Here is a 13,126-nt window from a genome sequence, read left to right as displayed (position 1 = left end):
TGACTTATGGAGACCCTAAGGCTGCCGCGTGTCTCTCAGGCTGCATCTGCACTGCAGAAATAATCCAGTTTGACATCACTTTAACTGCCATGGCTCAGTTCTATAGAATTCTGGGAACTGTAGTTTATTTTGGGCACCAGAGCTCTCTCACAGAGAAGGCTAAACTACAATTACCAGAATTCTTCAGCATTGAACCAGAGCTGTTAAAGTGGTGTCAAAATGGGTTTATTTCTACAGTGTGGATCACTTTTAATTTATATCATAGGGTTTCCTTGGCGAGTTCCTTCAAAAGGGGTTTGCGTTTGCCATCCTCTGAGGCTGAGAGAGTGTGACTTGAACATGTTCCAGCAGAGATTTGAACCCTGGTCCCTAGAAGTGGAATAGCAGCATTGTAAGAGTGTAGTGTGGTAATGTGGTACATGACCTTGGGTAAATCATACTCTATCACCACATTACTGCACTACCCTCTTATAGCGCTGTCATTCCACTTTTACTGCCCTGGCTGCCTCCTGTTGCATTCTGGGGCTTGTAGTTCAGTGAGGCCTAAGACCTCTCTGGCTGAGGATTCTAAATGCCCCTCCCTAAACTTCAAATCCCAGAATGCAACAGGAGGCAGCAAGAGCAGTTAAAGTAGAACAGCAGCACTATAAGAGTATTCTAATCACTAGTAGTCAGCCTCGTTGGCTGGCAAAGGAAACCCCGCCCGCTCCCAAGACGAAACCTGCCAAGAAAACCCTGTGATAGGTTCGTCTCAGGGCTTGACAAGCCACGCCCCCTCAGAAGAAACCAAACTCCGCCTCCTAACTGCCCAAAGTCTTTCAGCGGGGGAGGCATTACCCTTTACAAGCCACGCCCCCTCAGAAGAAAACCAAGTCACGCCTCAGAAGAAACCTAACTGCCCATCGTCTTTCTGTGGAGGAGGCGTTACCCTTTACAAGCCAAGCCCCTCAGAAGAAACTAAGCCGTGCCCCCACAGAAGAAACCTAACCTCCCAACGTCTTCCTGCGGGGGAGGGGTTACTCTTTACAAGCCACGCCCCCTCCCCTAAAAACCCCTCCTAACGTCTGTTTGAAAGGAAAGCATTATAAAGCGGCAGGCAGGCTTAATCGATTACAGAACAACGGATGCCCTTGCCAGGCCGCGGAGTTGCGACTGGAGGAGCGACTAGAGGAGGCGGGGAGGCTCAGTGCGCCTGCGCGTGTCAGCGTCGTCCTCCTGAAAGCACACGCTCGCTCCCCTTCCGCCATTTCGGGGCCATTCCCCGCCTGCGCCTTCCCCTCTTTCCTTCCTTGCCCGCGGGCGCCCTCTGGCGGCGGCGGCAATAGCGGGGCTAGTTCGGGGTCGGGCGTTTGATGGCTGTCGTCGGGGGCCATGGCCGATTACGGGGAGGAGCAGCGCAACGAGCTGGAGGCCCTGGAGTCCATCTACCCGGACTCCTTCACAGGTACCTCCCCTGAGAGGCTGAGAGAGTGTGCTCTGGGCAGGATTCGAACTCAGGGCGCCTCCTTGGGGCGATGCTTGGAGGGCCCCGCGTTGCCCACGCCTCTTCCACTTGCTCTCTTCGGAAATGCTCCTAAGGAGGGAGGGCCAGGCCCCTGAAGAGGCTCTCCTTGCTGCCCTGGGAAAACGAGACATCGTGCCTTCATTGTAATTCATTTACGGCATGTATTCCTGGGCCGCCTGTCTCCCAGGGCGGCGGGCTCCCCTTGCTGGCCTGGAAAGGCAGAAACTGGGTCTTTTATTTTAATCCGTTTATTCGCTTTATTTTATACGCCGCCTTTCTCTCAGACTGGGACCCAAGGCGGCTCACGGTAATGCATTAACATGTCTGCAGAAAAGTCCAAAAGAAATTTGGGAAACGCCAAACACCCCAGGACTGGTTTTTTAAAAGTTAAAAGCAGATGAAAGGTACCCTTGAAAAAGCCAACCCAGCTTCAGCATTAAACAGCTTGCTTAAGTAGGGCTGTATCTGCACTGCTGCAACTGCCCTGGCTGAATCCCAGGGAATTCTGGGAACTGTAGTTTTGTGGGAGATTTAAGCTCCTCTGTCAGAAACTACAGTCCCCAAGATTCCTTAGCACTGAGCCAGGGCAGTTAAAGCGGCCTCAAACTGGGTTCTTTCTGCAGCGTGCAGCCACTAGAAAGAGCCAGGCTGCCAGCTCTGCCCCAGGGACCCCGCATTTGCCTCTTTGACTTTTGCAGGTTTGATCCTTTAGGGAGTTGATTAATATATTCTCTGTGGGCCCAGCACGACTCTGCTGGAAGCTGACCATAGAGTCACACTGGAGGACCTAGAGGCTCCTAGAGAAAGAAGACACTCCCCTAGGCATTTGTGGGCCTTCCAGTGTGGTTCTGTGGTCAGCCTCTGGCAGAAGTTGACCATAGAGTTGCGCTGGAGGACCTGGAGGTTCGTAGAGAGGCGTTCGGTCTCTCAGGTTAAAAAAGTGGGTTTTTATTTGCGTTTTCCCCAGTTTCACCCCTAGCCCCAGCCAATGTGGAGGAGGGCCCACTGTAAAGGGAGTAGTCTTTGTGTCATGAGGGATGCAGTCATGATATTGGCTACTGTTGGAAAGAAAGGATTAGACCTACAAGGTGCAGGACATCCTACTTGTGTGTTGCTAATCCTGAGGATCAACTCTGCAGTTGCTTCACATGCAGCCCTGGGGGCTCAGTGGTCAAACGCCTGTTCTGCAGCCACTCACTCACTCACAAACCATAGGGTTGCAAGTTCAGTACCAGCCAGGCTCAAGCTTGACTCAGCCTTGCATCTTTCCTAGGTTGCTAAAATGAGTACCCAGATTGTTGTGGCAATTCGCTTACACGTTCTAAACCACTTAGAGACTGCTTAGGCAGAATGAATCGAGTATACAAATGAAGCTGCTATTGCTATCCAGCCCTACAATTCATCAACCTCTGTAGGTTCAGCTGCCATCCCAAGGCCAACCAGGTTCATTGTAGTACAGTGTGGCCCTCTTAAACATTGGGTCTGTCCAGCTAAATCTGCACCAACTAGCAGCTCTACTAATTGGAGATTTTAAGGTTTGTTCCTTTGATCTTCAGCATGAAAAGAATGTGTAGTTGTATTGAGTTGTGCTGGTTATTCAAAGGGTTGAGCCAGACATTGCCAAATTCTTCCAGATGTTTTGGACTTCAACTCCCAGAAGGACCAACCAACTTGGCCAACAGTCAGGAATTCTGGGAGAGGAAGTCCAAAATATACAGAGGAGCAAAGTTTGGGAATCGCTGGGTTAAGGCTTCTGGATATGGCTTCCCTTCAAATTATGACAAATCGGAAGGCTGTGATCATTTGATCTCCTTGGACCGCCTGTGAAGTTGAAACCAATTTGAAGTTTAAATCCATTTGCAGGAGAAAACGGCATTTCTGAATCTGCTTAGCTTTGTATTGTGGCTGAGCAAGTCTTCGTGTAAATTGCTGGTGGTACAAAATAAAGCTACCCTGTGTGGAAAAGTATTTTGTGGGGTTTGTTAATTACTTTTTACTTTCTTCCACAGTGTTAGCAGAAAAGCCCCCAACTTTCACTATCACTGTGACGTCTGAAGCAGGAGAAAATGACGAAAGTGAGTTTGTTGCTTATAAACAGTCAGATGGATGAAGGTCTCCCATTAGAGAACTGAAGTACTTGAAAGTATGACATCATGATTTCAAAAGCTGATGGAAGCTACATGGCAAAGTGATCAATTTGTGAGGCAGTAGCCTACAGATCTTTGTTTTTTTCTGAATGGTGGCATATTTGAGGTATTTAGCTGGAAAATCCAAGCTCATAATAAGCACTAGATTGGCTTGGGCAAGTCACCATGGTAGGGTTTCAGCTAAGTAGGACCTTGTAGAGTGTTAAAAACGAATGTGCAGTGAAGAGTAGGATCCCACCCCCAGAGTTTCTACTCCATTCTTAACACATGAGTTCAAAAAGGAGTCTTAGTGTGATGGCAAAACAGCCTGATGGTAACCTTGCTGTATTTCTACCCCAATCTTTCTGACTTTTTCTTTCAACAAAAATACAGTGAGACCTTGGTATCCACAGGAGATCCATTCTGGACACACACACACCCCATGGATACCAAAATCCACAGATGCCCAAGTTCTGCTGTCCCCAATGGCGGCACTTGCATGTGGCTGCGCCGCCATTAGGAACAATGGCATCCAGATGCATGCGCCGCCTTTGGGGACAACACGGGCTTGTCGCTAGTGGATGCTCAAATCTGAATTATGGCCCAAAACACACAACCACATTGGGGGCATGCTGTTTACATGACTCATAATTTGAACCTAGCTTGAAACCGCACAGAGGCTGCGTCATTTGCAAAGAACTGGGCCAAGAATGTGCGTACAGAATCCATTCCTGGCGGCCTGGTTCAGGACTGTGTTGAAAGCAGCTGGCGTATAGCTTGCTTCCTTACCTGATATAGCTTTGTTAGAATTGATTTGTGTTGATGGTATGAGATGTACAGCTGTCTTCAGACATCACCACCATAGCCCAATGTGGTGATGCACAATGTTCAGTATCTCTCACTTGACTCTCCCTGCAGTCTGGAGATACCAAAGAACTGCAGACTTGCCCTCCCTGGTTTGTTCATTTTGATGTGTGAACATGAAACTGTGCTTTCTTTGTCTATAGTTACAAACCATGTGTTTGTTCCCACTTTATGACTCTGACTTTGTTTTATGAAAAGCCAGAGTACTAGAGTCACACAACATGATGAAGATACCACAAATGGTAGATCTGCACTTTATTCAGTTATTACCATTTGCTTGAGGAGCAGTTGAGCACAAATGTGTTGCATGTCAACAATATGCCAAAGCTTCCTGCTCCTGGACATGTGCACCAGGCTGCTTACAGTTTCACTAGTGTTAAATGTTGCTAGCTAGAATTGAAAGTTTGAGCCAATTATCATAATATTGGGTTTTATTTATTTATTTATTTATTTATTTATTTTGCATTACAGCTGTTCAGACAACCCTCAAATTCACATATCCAGAGAAATATCCAGATGAAGTCCCACTTTATGAACTTCTTTCTCAAGAGAATCTTGAAGATGGTGATGTTACAGACATATTGAAATTATTACTGGCGCAAGTGAGTAGCATCCAAAACAAACACATGTACCAATGTACATGTGAATATGTTTCAGGAATAGGAGAAACAGAATTTTATGTCATGTTCTTCCCTCATTTTCTCCCAGGGCTCATGATATGCAAAGACATATAAAATAATTCATGGATAAATAGTTAAAGGAAGGACAATTCAACTGTTGTTGGTGTCTCATCTGTACAGCCGGTCTTTGGTATCCACAGTGGATCCGTCCCCCACCCCCCGGGGGATACCATAATCCGTAAATGTAAAAAAAGAATAAAAATATATGCAGGGTTCTAAATGCCTTTGACTGTTATTGTGATTATGGTGTGATTATGGTATTAAATTGGCCAGCATACCTTCATTCTGTTATGGGATGCTCCATCCCACCAACATAGTTGGAAGTATATAGATAGGGGACATTAGGCTAGTTTTTTGCCAGTTGAAAATCTCAGATTTACCACATTAGTCTTACTAAGTACAGGTAGTTCACAGGGAGTCATCGTCTGAGAGCAATTGTCCTGTTTGAATTTTACAGTAAACGGATGAAGATCCAACATTATATGAGAGGGCTCCTGTCTGTAGCCTCTTGAATCCCTCCCTCTCGAGACTCTCTTTAAAGATTTGTAAGGACCTATATCTTAAGAGACCAGATCATGTCTGATCTTGGAAACTAAGCAGGATCAGCCCTGGTTAGTACTTTGATAGGAGACCAACAACAAATACCATGTGCTGTCGGCTATATTTAAGAGGAATAAACTGGCTGAACCATCTCTTGAGTATTCCTTGCCTAAGAAAAACCTATGGAATTCATAAGGTTGGTAGAAGTCAACAGGTAACTTGAAAGTACATACACATAGTCATTGAACACGGTGTGTGGGAACTGCTTTCTATTTGGGAGCTGCTTACTATGAAATGTTTTTTGCATTAAAAATTAACACAGATCTTTTATTTGCTCTACCAAGCTCATTTTGAGTGATGATACTCTCCCTTTGTAATTTCAGGCAGAAGAGAACCTTGGTATGGTAATGATCTTCACACTAGTATCGGCTGTGCAAGAGAAATTAAATGAAATAGTAGATCAGATAAAAACAAGAAGAGAAGAGGAAAAGAAACAGAAGGAGAAAGAAGCAGAGGAGGCAGAAAAGGTGAAAAGCAATACTATCAATACAATGTTATAAGTATCCACCTTTCTAGTGATTACATGCAGTCTTTAAATGCACTAATGCCCTGTAAAGCAAAGAGAAGTAGTAAAGAGAAAAACATGGTAGTTTTTCAATTAGTATGGTAGCAATGGATATTATTTCTGTATGAAATCAGTTGAAGCCAAATTGGGTAATATGTTCTAATGGTTGGCGGGATTATTGCTTTTAATTTACAAAATATATCAGCACTTATTGGTAGATCACTCTTTTTTGGAAGCCTAAACTTGGTATTTTCCAAAGGATATGGAAAAATTTAAGTCAGTATCATAATACATTAGAATAAGAACCATATAACAGCCATAGCATAATAATGTTGCTGAAGAGGTTGGCTTCCCACTTGTCAGGGATGATTTACCTAAGGATTCCTACTGGTTAAATTATCTTGGGGGGGGGGGGGGAGGCGGTGAAGTAACTTCCAGTTCTGTAATTATAGAAGAACCTTTTGGTGTCTGTACGGATGATTATAATTGGCCCAGTTTGCAGGTTATGACAAACTGGTGTGCCCCAGCTGATCACTGGCACTTAGCCAGTACAGCTATAGGAAGTCTGTTGTGTCCAAATCCAGCAGAAGCCACAAATCTACTTCTCTCTCTTCTAAAAAAAACTAGAGGAAGATGCCAAGCTTTGTCTCAGGCTTGTTCCTCTGGTTTCTTTGGGAAGAAACAATTGGGAACAATAAACGCTGCCAGGTTTGGGTGGTATACTAAACAACCTGTGGACTTAAGTTTCATGGTTTAGTTACATAAATGATCTGCCAGTGTGCACCAGTGAATTTGTTCATTGTGCCTTCTTGTGTTTGTGTTTCTTTGGTTTTCCAATTATCAACAATAAATTTGCTTCCATTTAGCATAGAAGCAGGTTCATAAATGAATGCTAACTGTGCATATGAAATTTTTATTTTTGTATCGGAAGCTATCAACTTGCAGATGTCACATCTGAAGACAAATTGACACCAAAGCTTGCATTATGCTTGGAGGAGGCACTGTATGATGGAGGCGTTGCATGATTGTTGGAAGTGGAGCATGCTGTGGGTTCAGCTGCCAGTCCATGTTCACATTCTCTTGAACCATCTGAAGCAGGGTGGGGATTGTGCACCCCTTCAGATATTGTTGTTCACCAGCTCCCAGCAGCCTGAAGCAGCATAACCAGTGGTGAGGAATGCTGTGAGTTTCAGTTCAACAACATCTGGAGAGTTTCACAGTTCCCATCCCTGATCTGAAATAAATAGCTGTTTGCTGGTAAGCTTCTTCACTGTAGAAGGAGGTTTGCGGTTTCTGAATCTCTGACGACTAGATTGGCATTTGGTTTGTGTGGATTATAAAACCTGGTCCCATTCTTTTGTTGCTGTTCCTCATTTGTGAACAGGATTATTGTAGTTTTCCACACTATTACTGTTAAGAAAGTAGTTGTGTTTCCTGCTTGGGTAGCATTGTCCCACCATGATCACTCTTGGTGTAACTTTTTATGAGGGAATACATGTGTTTGCAGTTCTGTTTTTCAAAGTTGGAGATAAATATGCTCATAACATGATTGGAGCATTAAAGGGCTCCCATGTCCATGGTTGTGTTTTTCAGCAGTTATCTTGATCTCTTTGCCTCTCTTTCCTCCTCTTCTTGCATAGCATTGTTTCCATGGCACTCCGGTCACCATTGAAAACTTTTTAAGCTGGAAAGCAAGATTTGATGCTGAGCTTTTAGAAATTAAAAGAAAAAGGATGAAAGAAGAAGAGCAGTCTGGTAAAAATAAGCTAACAGGTAGGACGTTACATTTTTCTGAGTCTCATATCTTCCAGAGCAGGGGTGGGCAAAGTGTGGCCCTCAAGATGATGTTGGACTGAAACTCCCATAATCTCTAGCCAGCATAGCCAGTGGTGAGGAATGCTGGTAGCTGTAGTTCAGCAACATCTGGAAGGCTTCACTTTGTTTCTGTATTAGAGTCAGGCTTCAAAGAGTTACAGCACAGACTTGAATGGACTATTTTCCTTCTTTATGTTTTGAACACTAAGCTCATGCTGTAGCAAACTGGTTAAGATACTATCTTATTTAAAAAAAAATCCCTAACACAAAATAAATTACTGTGTGATTCTTTTGATCCAAGCCACCAATTTGAACAAACTACAAAAAGGTAGTAACAAGAGTATTAGTAGAGGCTTCTGTTGAAGGTAGTAGGAAGTGTCTTAATAATTTCACAGATACTGTGGTCTTGTAATTTAACTGTTCCCTTTGTTATAAGTCAAAGAGAAATGCGATCAATGGTGTAGTGCTGACCATGTTACTCAGAGCAAATCACAGTTGAAAATAGGGCGTAAGGGACAGGTTCTTATACAGTGCTTTGCTATGGTTGAGTGGTATGTGATACGGATGGATCTGCCTGATCCTATTCCATCCTGTTCTCGTGCAGTCCTAGGAAGACTGGAAACATCCACTGTTAAATAAGTGTTCCTTGTTCTGTCTGAACTTGGCTGAATTCTGGTTTCAAAGTAGAAGCCAAAGCTTCTGGTCTTTTCTTGTGTGTTTGATGAAGAGAAGCATGTGTATACTCAAGACTTGTGCCAACTCAAAGGGCCTGTGCATGCAACACTAAATTGTTGTATAGCATTATGTCTAAATTGGCCCATCTTTTAGGGCACAGGATTGCAGCATTGGACGCTGAATGTAAGAGACAAGAATATTACAGAGAGAAAAATTAATTCATCTTTGAACAGTGCATTTTCAATGACTTAAATGGGGCTTACTCCCTGGTTAGAGATGCATAGAGCCTAAAGAATATATTTATAACTGTCATAATTCTAGTAACTGTGAAACAATTTATCCCTATTTTTCTCTTACAGGAAAACAGCTGTTTGAAACAGATCATAATCTTGACACTTCTGACATTCAGTTTTTAGAAGAAGGTAACTTATTTTATTTGCAGCTGTTGACAGGGAAGAAAATTCTGTTGCTTTAAGTGCAGCTTCCTTTTAAAGTGTTGCTTAGATTGCAGCCTTGGTATAAGTAGGATGAAGTTAATTCAACAGATATATAGTAATAGTAAATAAAAGGGAGCCAGTGCGCTTTAGTAGTTTGAGTGGTGGACTAAAGCTCTGGGAGATGTGGGTTCGAATCTTTGCTGGGCCATAGAAACCTGCTGGGTGACGCCGGGCAATTCATACACACTCAGGCTTAGAATAAGGCAGTGGCAAATCCTCTCTGAAGAAATCTTGCCAGGAAAGGTTTGCCGTGTGTGTGTGTGTGTGTGTGCATGTCTGTGTGCACGCATGTGCATGCCTTCAAACCACCTGTTGACTTGTGGTGACCTCATGAATTTCATAGTTTTCTTGGGGTCGTAATAAATCTGAAGTGACTTGAAGGCACACAGCAGCAATAACAAATCAAAGGAAAGCTGTTAGAGTTCCAGTCCAGAAGAGGTCACCCTAGCTCCACTGTGATATTCTGTAACCTAGAAATGGGAAGGAACATCACTTTCTAGTTTGGTTTAAGTTATAATCAGACTCTAGTTCAGTTATCTTTTAAACTGAAATAATGAGCAAACAGTGAGTGGAAAATAGGAGAGTGAAGAGCAGATGCTTAGTCTTTTCTACCCATCCTCATATAGTTTTCATTTCAAAATCACTTTCCCAAGCTACATTTTCAACTACAGTGGGTGTTATGAACACCCAATATGTGCAGTTGGAAGAACAACCTCAGGAGAGTAGATACTTTCTCTTCCATCTTCTGTTACTCTGTTAGTCTCTTGATTAGCTCAGGGTTGCTTTAGACCAGCGGTTTTCAACCTGTGGGTCGTGATCCCTTTGAGGTCGAACGGCCCTTTCACAGGGGTCACCTAAGACCATCGGAAAACATAACATAACAGTAGCAAAATTACAGTTATGAAGTAGCAATGAAAATAATTTTATGGTTGAGCATCACCACAACATGAGGAACTGTATTAAAGGGTTGTGGCATTAGGAAGGTTGCAAACCACTGCTTTAGACTGAGAAAAGAGTTTTAAATACAGATCAAAGGTTGAGGAACTCTATATTCTTTGCCTTTTGAATATGTAGCCTGTGCTTCCCATAATGGAACTGAAGATCGTATTTACATCTAAATTATCATCATTTCAGTATAAGCATATAAAGCAAAGGTGGGGAATGTTGGCCCTCTGGATGTTGCCGGACAGATGTTCTTGAGCTCTCAGTCTTAGCGAGTATGACCAGCTTTCAGAGATTATGGGATCTGGAGATCACTTGTTTTTGCAGCCCTGTCACAGTACTTTCAATTGTTTTTGCCCACATTATGGATGATGTCTTCACATCCCCTAGAGTGCAGAATTTTGCTAAAGTATCTCAAAAGCCTTCCTGGGCAGCTCATTTGGTACTGGTTTCTTCTTTTATAAAATTCTCAGCTTCCTCTTTTCTTTTTCCTCCATCAGTTGGAAACAGTGTGGAAGTGGATGAATCCTTGTTCCAGGAAATGGATGACTTAGAATTGGAAGATGAAGAGGATGATCCAGATTACAATCCTGTCCATCTAGACAGTGACTAGACTGAAATTTCTGTGCCATCTATACTTACCTAGAGATTTGAACATTTGTACAGAGAGACACCAAGATATGTTTTGGTTCCCTTTGGAAAAATATTTTCATGCCAGGGAACCTCTCCTCTGGCATCTTTCATCACTGATAATAAACCAACTAACATTTGAAATATAAATTGCTTATCTCTAACATTCTTAAGGAAACTGGATTATATTGCAAGTTTAAAATGTACTTCAAGTGAATTGTAATTCAAAGCTTGTTGCTGCTTTGGATGCAAATCAAAACAAAACAATTTTCATATTTTCTTCAGTCTCCAGATACAGGAATTTATCTTTGAAGGAACAGTTATTCTAAGAAGCAGCACCCTGGAACTTATCTTTGTAAAAGCACTACTCCAAATGTTCCAGAATATGTATGGTATGAGGATAAATTGGGAGAATGGAAAGGATGAAGTTTAAAGACTGACTTGAAAAAGTATGATGTCTCTGCTGTGTCTCCCGTCTAAAAGTTTAACACATTATCAGTGACTATGGTTGAGGATGTTGAGTACAGTTTTCCTGAAGGATGCTTTGCTGAAATCCAGTAACTGTATATGCCTGGAGTTTGCACACTTGTCCTGCACTTCAATTACATTTAGGCTGGCAAACAAGCAGGTCCTCAAAGATGTTGTTTCCCATCCCCTGTAGGCAGTGATGGGGCTGATGGGAGTGGTACTGCAGAAAAATGTGGAAGATCATAAGCTGTTTAGCCCTGAATTACAGGGCCATTCCTTTATTTTCATAGGAAATAAACTACCATGGGGAAAAATCATGCTCAGTTCATTTATTATAAATGTGGCATGTTAGGTCACAAACAGTACTGTCATTTATTTATTTTATATAAATATTTTATCCCTCCTTGGACAGAATCCATTAAGGACTTGCTGGTAGAGGCCGAGAACCCTGAGGTCATCACATATAGTGATGTCTGCACTAGACTCCAGGAGGGACCATCCTGTGTGTCAGCATGGTTGGACTTGGTCCAAAAAGGCAGCATATAAATAAATATCAAGATGAACATGTTATTAACCAGAAAACTCAAGCTTGTTCCCATTTTGCTGCTACCATCTCACTTTGGCTCTGAATCGAAATCATCATTCTGTAACAATTGACTGTCAAGTGAGAACAAGGTGTCAGGGATGATGGGAGTTGTAGCTCTTCACCTCTGGCTCGAACTCACCACCTTGTTACGCACCGGCGCTGACCAGTTTTGGCCAGTGGTTAAAGCTTTGCTCTAAAGCAGCAGAGTTACAGCGAATAGGCTGAAGACCCTGACAAACTCTCCAAGCCTTCTCACTCTTGCTTCCACAGAAGTCTTCCCACTTCTTCAGGATCCAGCTGGCTCTTGTATCTTCACTCAAGACACCAGACAACTCAGTAGTCTTATATAAAAGATCTACTTTATTCTACTATATACAGCTCCAAAACTATCCAATACAACAATACTACCCACACAATACATTGGGATTCATAGCCATTATTATAGTCCTTGGATAATACCACCCACTCTTGTCAGTTTCCACCCAGTGGTCGTGTACATCCACTCTCATTGGTTCTCTTGTTTCTACCCAGAATTAATGATTTCATCATCTCAGCCTTGACCACTTAACAATTCTCAGGTGTGTTCAATTATCCACTTTGCATTTCAGTCCTTGGCATTTAGGACTTTTTAATTCCATTACCTTCTACACCTGTGTGGCTCTTAATTGCTTCTGCTCATTCACCCTGACTCTCACATACATGTTTTATTTCATTCACTGTATATCCCATGTTGCTTTTTCCTTAACAGGTAAAACCTTTCATCAGAAATGGGTGGAAAATGCAGAAAATTAGATGAAAGACATGATCAAACTTTTTTTAATAGTAGCTATCAGAGAACCTAACCTAGGTTTGTACATTTTCATCTTTTCCCCCCATTCTATGCTCTTAATGAAAATCTCCCCACTTTCCACCCCTTGTAGAGCTCTGAGCCCACCCAGGTAGGTAGTTCCTGTGGTTATGGGTAGCATGCTGTTTAAATTCTTTTGAAGAAAAGAGAGGAAACCAATGTAACTACAATGCACCCTTTTTTTTACGTGGGGGTTCTGTTCCAGACCACCTCCCCCACGTAAAATAACAAACGCCTATGCTCGAGCCCCATTTAAATGAATGGGGCTCATGCACGTGGCAGCGTGGCAGTGTGGGGGCGCATGCGTCCCATGAGAGCACGCCCCATTCATCCCTATGAGACGTGCTGCCCCTTTCTCACCACGTGATTTTCAGCGTATGCTGAAAG

At 42.9% G+C, this 13,126-nt stretch overlaps 1 protein-coding gene across 1 annotated transcript; it reads left to right on the top strand.

The window, feature by feature from the left end:
- The first annotated feature begins 766 nt into the window (after positions 1-766).
- On the top strand, positions 767-10,988 carry LOC149311193 (RWD domain-containing protein 1). Its single transcript, XM_089530535.1, has 7 exons — positions 767-1,444; positions 3,514-3,579; positions 4,966-5,096; positions 6,098-6,241; positions 7,920-8,052; positions 9,129-9,191; positions 10,709-10,988. The coding sequence occupies exons 1-7, from the start codon at positions 1,372-1,374 to the stop codon at positions 10,819-10,821; spliced, it is 723 nt and encodes a 240-aa protein (XP_089386661.1). The 5' UTR covers positions 767-1,371; the 3' UTR covers positions 10,822-10,988.
- Positions 10,989-13,126: the final 2,138 nt, after the last annotated feature.

This window comes from Sceloporus occidentalis, unplaced genomic scaffold (genome assembly GCF_023333645.1).
Source record: "Sceloporus occidentalis isolate IW3139 unplaced genomic scaffold, rSceOcc1.0.p SCAF_6, whole genome shotgun sequence".
Classification (NCBI taxonomy): Eukaryota; Metazoa; Chordata; class Lepidosauria; order Squamata; family Phrynosomatidae; genus Sceloporus; species Sceloporus occidentalis.
The sequence above is the reverse complement of the archived record's forward strand: the minus strand, read 5'-3'. Positions and strand labels throughout refer to the sequence as shown.

What these genes read in the sequence shown, in the direction of transcription:
- LOC149311193 (XM_089530535.1), top strand. Translation starts at nt 1,372, where the DNA reads ATGGCCGATTACGGGGAGGAGCAGCGCAACGAGCTGGAGGCCCTGGAG. An exon ending in CTACCCGGACTCCTTCACAG is followed by an intron (nt 1,445 to 3,513) that starts GTACCTCCCCTG and finishes TTTCTTCCACAG; the next exon opens with TGTTAGCAGAAAAGCCCCCA. An exon ending in AAGCAGAGGAGGCAGAAAAG is followed by an intron (nt 6,242 to 7,919) that starts GTGAAAAGCAAT and finishes CTTCTTGCATAG; the next exon opens with CATTGTTTCCATGGCACTCC.